This window comes from Poecilia reticulata, linkage group LG6 (assembly GCF_000633615.1).
Source record: "Poecilia reticulata strain Guanapo linkage group LG6, Guppy_female_1.0+MT, whole genome shotgun sequence".
Classification (NCBI taxonomy): domain Eukaryota; kingdom Metazoa; phylum Chordata; class Actinopteri; order Cyprinodontiformes; family Poeciliidae; genus Poecilia; species Poecilia reticulata.
The window spans coordinates 15,516,164-15,525,147 of NC_024336.1; the positions used below are offsets into that span (position 1 = coordinate 15,516,164).

The 8,984-nt window shown below is 37.3% G+C and overlaps 1 protein-coding gene across 1 annotated transcript; it reads right to left on the reverse strand.

Annotated features, from left to right (window-relative positions):
• Positions 1-261: 261 nt before the first annotated feature.
• rhcgb (Rh family, C glycoprotein b) lies at positions 262-7,781 on the reverse strand. The gene is made up of 11 exons (XM_008411487.2): positions 7,425-7,781; positions 4,823-5,012; positions 4,102-4,252; positions 2,847-2,994; positions 2,575-2,741; positions 2,301-2,438; positions 2,066-2,202; positions 1,795-1,919; positions 1,601-1,674; positions 1,035-1,102; positions 262-423 (listed from the first exon to the last, which is right to left on the reverse strand). Exons 1-11 carry the CDS (start codon positions 7,642-7,644, stop codon positions 375-377), a joined length of 1,467 nt encoding a protein of 488 aa, XP_008409709.1. The 5' UTR covers positions 7,645-7,781; the 3' UTR covers positions 262-374.
• Positions 7,782-8,984: the final 1,203 nt, after the last annotated feature.

Consider the following 8,984-nt stretch of genomic DNA (forward strand, 5'->3'; position numbering starts at 1 on the left):
CTTATAAAAGATACATCTTATATCTAACTCTGTGAATAAATGAAAGTGCAGAAAAACATACAAATTAGGAAAAAACTTGATTAAATTCCCAAATTGGTGTTAAATGAGGTGCTGATATTTATCTTTTCAAATAAGAGCTACATTTCACTATAACATAACACATATTGGAAAGAAGAGAAAAAAAAATCTTCACATCATTAAACTATTTTCTCACTTCTGAAATTAGGTAATTTGAGGTAAAACCCATAAAAATATGAATATTTCTCATTATTATTTATTTTAAAAGCAAATTGTTTTCTACATATGGATTTTTTTTCCTCCAGCAGAGAAATAATAAAATGAAATGGGTCACAGCCAATCAATTCAGGAACCATTCATGATCGCGTCCTGGAATCTGTCTCCATGGCGAAATTTGTGCCAGCACTGAAAAGAAAGCAAAGTTACATAAATAATCATGTTGCATGTTGTGCTCCAAATATGTAGGAAGCATGCAAAATAACCTCCCCAAAGACCTCTGACTCTTAGATTTACATGAATTTCAATAAGATTTGATCAAAATCCAGAGTTCATCTTTCTATAATAGATGAGCTAATGGTAGATTTATTATCAGTGTAAACATGATATACACACATAGGCTGCTACATAAACCCAAGGTCACTTTGATGAGTCATACATGTGAAGGTGTTCTGCAGAAACCCACATCAAAAAACAGCACGAGAGAGAAACTTCACGTGGATTTACTGAGCAATGGATCATGTCAGGGTTTTGTAATCAAACCTGCACTGCGTGGCAGAGGCCTCTGTGCGAAGCCGCACTTTCTTCTCATGGTGTATTCCTCACATTAAAACATTGAACCGTAATCCCCATCAAGAGCAAAAGCAACGACCCACACCTTCTTTGTTAAAGTGGACTTTGCTGCCGCCAAGAGGACAGTAAATGGCAGCACGTTTTTAACTGTACAATGTGACTGCTTTATGGGGTAATCATATTTATGACCACATTACTTTAAGCTAATAGATGAATCAGATACTCACACGTCTTTGTTCCGCATGTGGTTGTTGTACTGCAGGATAGGAGGGATACTCTCCTCGTCCTCTGGCACCTGGAGACAAAGCAGCAACCGTCACAAAGGCGTGGTATTAAAATCTGAGATTTTCTGCCCATGTTGTTCAAAGTTGGAAACCAGAAAAGCTTTTGACACTAGCGTATAGCAGGAATTATTCCGGGCGAAATGTAAATAAAAATGAAAAGAACTGGGTAGCAGGATAAAGCAACATAAATATAAATCCATGCCACACTGCAATTAAAATAGAACATTTAAAAAAATCAGATACTATTTGGTTTCACTTCACAATTATGAGCTTGTTTGTGCTGTTTTCTCACATTGCATCCCAATAAAATACACTGAAGTTTGTGTTTGCAATGTAACAAAATGTGAAAAAAACAAACAAAACCCCCCAGCAAATGTATGTTAAATTTACTGTTCCTATAATTGGTGTGATCATTTAATTTTTTTTAACCAGAATTATAAGTCCCTTTTATTTGAATATTTTCTCTTTATCAAAATTATTTTAAAAAGTATAAACTGCCTGCCTCTTACCTCCCAGTAAGCTTCATCATCAAAGCAGTTGTCATCGGCTGGATCTCCCCAGATGGGTAATCTCAAGATGGCGCCTAGAATGACAAATAAAAGACAAAGTTATAATGTCAAAACATATAGTTTGTAAAGTGAAGCCATTGTGTTGCAACACAGGAAGATCCCAATCATTGTTTTTAAAGTTATTCATTCCCTACCGACTATCACGCCTCCTCCTATACCGAAGATGAGAGCCACACAGAGGCCTCCGGCCTGGTGACCTCCCTGCTTTGTGGGGTACATGTGCTCAAAACCATCTTTGAAGTCAAAAGTGTTCACCAACCTTTAATTGAAAACAAGACTTTTAATTTCCTCTAGATTTGCAAAAAAAAAAAAGACATTCACAGCAGCGTAGCCTTCAATTTAAATTGAATTAAGTTTCTGCTAATCTGTCTTTTTGTTTTCTCCTTATTTAAAAAGGTAACATACCCCTCATGGCCATAAACCGACTCTGAAGCAGCTGCAGCGGTGATGGCTCCAACTATACCGCCTATAACACCTGGCATGGCGTGAAGATTGTGGATTCCACACGTGTCTTGGATCTTCATGTGCTTCTCCATGAAAGGCTGATGGAGGGATAAGAAGGTGTTCACTGAGGTTATTAAAATCACAAAAGCCGGAGCTTATATAATACTTTATGATGGCTGCCAAATAAAGATCTTACAGAGAGGAATATGTATCCAAATGTGGAGATAATACCACAGCAGAAGCCAACGATGAGAGCTCCATAGGGCATCAGCATGAACTCAGCTGCTGTTCCTGCTGCAACGCCTCCAGCAAGTGTTGAGTTCTGGATGTGAACCTGAGAAGCAAAACCCATTAAATTAAAGCAAAAGTATTTGATTTTAGTCCAAACGTTTACAATAAGAAAAGAGAAAATATAAAAAWTTTTGTGTTTGCTAGGTTTTTTTTAAGATTTATTATTTTCTTTTCCTTACCATATCTAGTTTTCCATGTTTCTGGAAGAGGCTTGACATAGCCATGGCAGTGAGCACAGTTGAGGCCAAAGCCAGGTAAGTGTTGATGACCGCTCTGTGTTGCCCATCACCATGATCGGCGATTGCTGAGTTGAAGCTGGGCCAGAACATCCACAAGAAGAGGGTACCTGTACAAATAAAAGGCAAAGTAATATGAGTGGACAAAGCAGAATAAGAACAAAAAGAAAAACAAAATCAATGTAACTCAATCTTTTGTACTAAACCCAGATTACCAATCATAGCAAAGACATCTGAATGATACACAGAGCCTTGCAAGCGTGAGCTCTGGTCCAGGTTGGGTCGATAGAGCATCCATGATATGGAAAGTCCATAGTAAGCTCCAAAAGTGTGGATCACCATGGAACCCCCAGCATCCCTGGCCTTAAGGAATAAAAAGTAGTTTGAGGTTTACAAAAAGTGCATATATTTATCATTAGGATAAAAGGAGATTAAAACACAAAACCTTAGATTTGGATTTCTTTGTTTATAGTGTCTTCATAATTGACACAATCAGATGTGTATAATTATAAAATGGAAGTGAGAGAAAAAAAAATATGGTCATGTCTGCAGTTTGCCACAAGCCAAGCAGGAGACAGCAAATGTAGAAGAAAGTGTTTTGGTCAGCTCAGACCAAAATGTAACATTTTGTCCTTTCAAAAAACACTATGTGTGATGACAACTAACATCCTTCATCACCCTCTAAATATATTCTGTTTCCTATTCTGAAACAGAATATGAATGATATTTAGAGGTGAACCTAACAGAGTGTATAAACGACCCCCCAAAAAGTCAACTAAACTGTATTAATTACATTTCGGGTAACACTTCAAAACTGATGTCTACAGAGACTTTCAATCTATTTAGGTAGAATATGAGCTATTTTGGAACATGCGCAAAAATTTCAGTCTGCAGATGTGCAAAGCTGAATGGGGCATTCACTTGAAAGACTTGTAATGCAGCAAACTGTTTCCACATAGTTCTGGGAGTAAAATTCAAATCCTAGTCACAGTTTTCATATTTTTATAGATTAAAGAAAATCTTTTATTCTACTCTCCTGTTATACACTGTCTTTCAAACGAATCCTGTTAAATAGCCATCTGTTGTATTTTCTAAGTGACATCATATCAGGTTGTAGATGGGTGAACATAACCATTGCTTAGTTTACAGTAGAAGGACAGATGTAATTAGAATCATTAGTAGTGTGTATGAACTGCAGCATTTACAAGGTGCAAATGTATTATGCCATCAAATTATTATCAGTATCAAATAATAGTTTTACCCCCTTATCATAAAATTATTGTCAGTGTCTAATAATAATTTTACCCCCGGTACTTTCTCCCCTTTATATGATATCATGGAAGAAATGCTTTAATTATCTCTCTCCATTTGAGAGCATGGCTATGGAGACTGAAGCCTGATTTTGTTTGCATGTTGATGGTGACAGACAGCCAAAACCAAAAAGAGAGAGAGAAAAAAAAGACAGCTTACATGGATGACACTTAAGATGATAAATTCCTCTACAGCAAAAAGTGTTATTCCAAACAGAGTCATAACCATCAGCTGGACCGGGCTGACCTTTCCCAGCACAGCACCGTAAGCGATCAGGCAGCCGGCTACACAGAAATCTGCATTGATAATGCTGAGGAGAGAAAATGAAGAGAACAAACAAGGCAACAGGAGATCAGCAGCAAGCTCAGTATCTGTGATGGACTGTTTATCTTTAGCAAAAGTCCACACTGAAATTCATAAACCGCAAGAATGTATATTTTTTTAAGCTCTGAGGTATAAGGGATCAAATTTCCTTTATTGTTACTAAAAGTCAGGCGGAAAACACACGTCTCACTTTGTTTGGCACACAGCGAGCTGGTGGCCCTTCAGCCATATCATCATTACTCATCAGTGCAAGTTTTCCTTTTCCTTAAAGCCACAAACAGTTCATCTAAAGGGACAGGAAGTATTTTTTTTCTGGGAATCTGCCAGTTAAACTGGTCCCTCCACCCTCATTTTTTATTTGTTTTTCCATCTATGGAAACTATGCTGGTCAAAACATATTCCCCCGCAGGTTGTATTTCAAATAAAGATAAAAACAAATATCAGTTTACTGGATGACCTGATTAGGTTATTGATTTTTTTCACTTCAAGTTCTGTAACAGCACTGCTTTAAACTACAAACACTTTAAAATAAGGCAATTATAGCTACAGTGTTTACTTTTCAATTCCAATTTTGATCTTCCCATCAACGTCCAAGGAGTGGAACCAGCCCTGCATCACCAGCGCCCACTGGAGGCCGAAGGCGGCAATCAGGAAGTTGAAACCCACTCCACCGAAGCTGTAACGCTTCAGAAACGTCATCAGGAAACCGAACCCAACAAATATCATCACGTGTACGTCTTGGAAACCTGGAAAAGAAACAAGATGAGAATGGATAAATGGAAGCGATAACAAATTAAAAGGTCCTTAAACTTCATCTGAAACAGGATTTGCAACAAGCAACTTTCCAAACAGAACAGTCTGGTTCTAAAGGTAAAACAAACAAACAAACAAACAAAAAAAAGGGTAACACAAAAAAGAACTTAGATGAGCAGAGAAAAACCACAAACCAGTTTTCACAAAATTTCACCATTATTTGTTTCACTTGCCTTTATTGTTCCTGTTCTAAATATGTTCTAAATCCGTAAGATTTAGAACATATTTTACCTGGCTAATCAGAAGCAGAAGAGTCACATATTTAGAGATTAGGCAGAGTTTCAGAATTTATAATGTATAAAATACGAATTTATCCTTAGTCGAAATCATATTGCAATTACTAATTACCTAACAGTGCAAGGTGTTAAAAATGTATACATTTCATCCTATTGACTGTAAGTCAGAACTGGAAAGATAACTTTTGTCAGGTGTTCAAACAAATAACATTGTAATAGAAATGCCCTTCCCAGCAAATAAAGGCACACATCCTCTGTGTGCTGACTAAACTTGCTTAGAAAAACGTTACTGATGTGAACTGCACCAGAGCATGAAACAGCACTGAATGCAAAACATATCTCTTTGTTGGCACAGCAACAAGGAGAGACATGTTGCAAGTGAAGCTTGAATAAGACTTATTCCAAAACAAAATGCTAGGAGAAAAATTTGTCCAAAACTGACTCATTTGTCAAATGTGTACAGTGCYGTCCAACCAACACAAAAATAACTTCTCACCAGAGAGAAATGATGAAACAGGAGTCTTATTTCTGCTTTGATACCCTGAGCACCTCATGACTGCATACCTGCTCATATGAATTCAAAATAGTAGCAAGTTGTTTAGCAGAAAAATGTCAGGGTTGTTTGGAGATCACAGCAACATAATGACCAACAGTTTTTGAGTCCAACAAAAAGGTTGAAAATGAAAGTAAATTAGATTATTGATTAAGTRGATCAGTTGTGTTGGGGAGAAATGGCTTAAAATAAAACATATCTCATACCTAGTTTTAAATACTTTGAAACTAATTTCTTTATGACGTGCTTCCTAAAAGCCAAGCATTTGTGTAATGGTCCAGTGGCTCTGCCCAAGTCTAAAAGTGCAAAATGAGCTTGAAAATTGCAGAGCCTACTAAGAAAGGACTGAAGAAGGATCTGACCCCAATTTTTTGAAAATGTAACTGAGAACTGAGATATACATCTATATTCCAGGTATTCCTCTTCAGAGATGAGTGATGTTCCTTTTCAGAGTACTCCCCCCCCCCGACCTAAAAATTAGAGAACACTTTAAATGTTATTAAACTTTGCTTTTCCTATCTAAATGCTCTTACCAAATCCGTTTCCTAAGTGGATACAAAGCCCCACATGGATGAATCTATGTTCCAGTAGAGAACCAGTTCAGGCTCCACGGACAGTTTATTTTAATAACATGCATCCTCAATGCAGGTTGGCACAAGGGCATATTACAGACGAGAGAGGTGAAGATGACTCAAGCATCATGGTGCTTGTTTATTTTTCCATGATCTTAAAAACTTATTTAAGGGGTACTGTGGTGGCGTAGAGGTTAAGCACAACCCACATATGGAGGCCCTAATCCTCAATGCAGCCGTCACTGGTTCAATTCCCAGCCTGGCAACCTTTGCCACATGTCTTCCCCACTTCTTTCATTACCCACTTTCCTGTCAATTCACTATCAAATAATGGCCACTAGAGCCAATGAAACCTTAAAAAAACTGAAGATCATGGGAACTTATGATATAGAACATTTAATTTAAATAGGAGGGTTTTTTTTAAACAAATGTATACATTGATGCACCAACAAGGCAAAAGCCTAAAAATAAACAATAGAAGAGAAAAAAAAGTTAGGAATAGAAAAATGCCTTTAAGGACTGTAAATTGAGGAGGAAAATGAATTGAAACATGATATGGTGACATTCTGTGTAGAATGTAACAACCACACCCATATAAAAGTCTCAAATGCACACTTCTACAGAATCCAAACAAAAGTTACATTAGAAACATGAAACAAAGGAAAAGCAGTGAGTCCGGAGGTGTGAGGTGCAGAAAATATAGAGATAAAATCACAGAGGAATGAAAACCCCCCTGGGAGATCTGCAGAAGCAGGCATCAGATCTTTGTCAGCAATTAAGAATAATATGAAAGGTCATCACAATATGACACCTGGCGCTAATTTGATATTACCAATGATAAAGTAATAAATAAAGAAAGTATTTAACCTCTAATATGTAGAAAAATATTGATTTTTTTTGGCTTCCCTTGTTATCAAATGATAAAACAGAAAAGAAAACTCAGAAAATATTAACTTGAGTAAATAGTTAAATAGGTTTACTTACTTGGATATCTGAAGTAGAAGTCATTCTCTATGTCAGTCAAATTTTCATGTTTTCTGTGCTCAACCCAGTGTGCGTCTGATTCTTYATCATATCGAATAAAAATCCCAAACAGAATGAYCATGGCTATCTGCCACACCATGCACACTGCCGGCAGACTAAAGCGAACATTAGTATTCTTCGTGCGGTCGCACATATCCCTGAAGCTCTGAGCAGCCCCCATGTTGGCTGCTTTTACTGTTGCAAATTTTCCAGGTGTCAGAGACCCCGAAAGCTTGAACGTCTCAGCTGAGCTGCTGTCTGAAAAGCCCAGAGCATCTTCAAGCTCCAGCTCAGGTTTAAGAGGAATCCAGTCTGAGGACACTCCCACAGGGACGCCACCCTCCCTGCATATGGAGCATACCTAACTCTTTTCAGGGACATTTTATATTTACTTGTAATATTGACTGTATAGACATGTTTTTGTTATCAACAGCGATGAAGCCTCAACAATTTTTTTAGGATGTTTTGTCGGAAGAAAGGTGGTTCGCGGTTCGATATAAATGGCAAATCCCATTCTTTACTCTCAACATATGTGTGTGTGGTCAACCACATCTTACCTCCTCCCTTAATGCAAACAATGATTGCATGTCAGGAAAGGTACAAAGCCGTTTCTTTAAAATATGTCTTTGTTAACAGCTGTTCACTCTTCCTGCATGTATTATTCTTTAGTTAGCTTTTAGAAAAAGAAGTATAATGGGCAGAGTGTCATCTTTTCAGTTAGAAAACAAATTTTGTTCTACATTTTGACTGATGAGTACAACAAAACAGAGATCAATATTTAAATGGTTCGTCCTAATTTCTCCACATGCACAATGTGTATAATGTGTATTTTGATGACATGCCGTTTTCTTTCAGACATAACGGATCATCTCCTGACACCAAGCAGTGGGATGAGGTGCCCGAGATATTAGTGTAACTCCTTGGTCTGCAGTGTCCCTCCACCAGGCTACATTTCGTTTTCTTGATAACCCGCTGGTTTACTGGAAGTTATAAATAATACATACTGTTTACTACTAACAGACGAACACATTGGGCATCATGATTCATTTAACTAAATGTAAACTTACTAGTCCTGAATAAAGAGAGGCCACAGCAAATTTGCACACAACCATTCTCAAAAGTGAAGACGTTAAATAAATAAATGAGAAATTGTTGTATTCTTCTGACACCTGATGTCAATAGTTATTTTTAAAGATGCAAAATAACTATGTCTCTGTGCATTGGTGGCTTTAATACTTGACTGCTTCAAGTATTAAAATAATTTAGGCTTAAGAGGTGAAAGTGAGTCGACATGTCTCTACAATGCTGTTATTGAAGAATGTCTGACTGTGTACTAGAGAAAGGTTTAGAGCCCATACAGCTTAGCATGAAAAAATAAAGCTGAAAATATTTACATTATTAATAATAAKAAGAAGAATAACAGCGGCGCAGTTGGTAGAGCTGTTGCCTTGCAGCAAGAAGGTTCTGGGTTGGATTCCCGGCCTGGGGTCTTTCTGCATGGAGTTTGCATGTTCTCCCTGT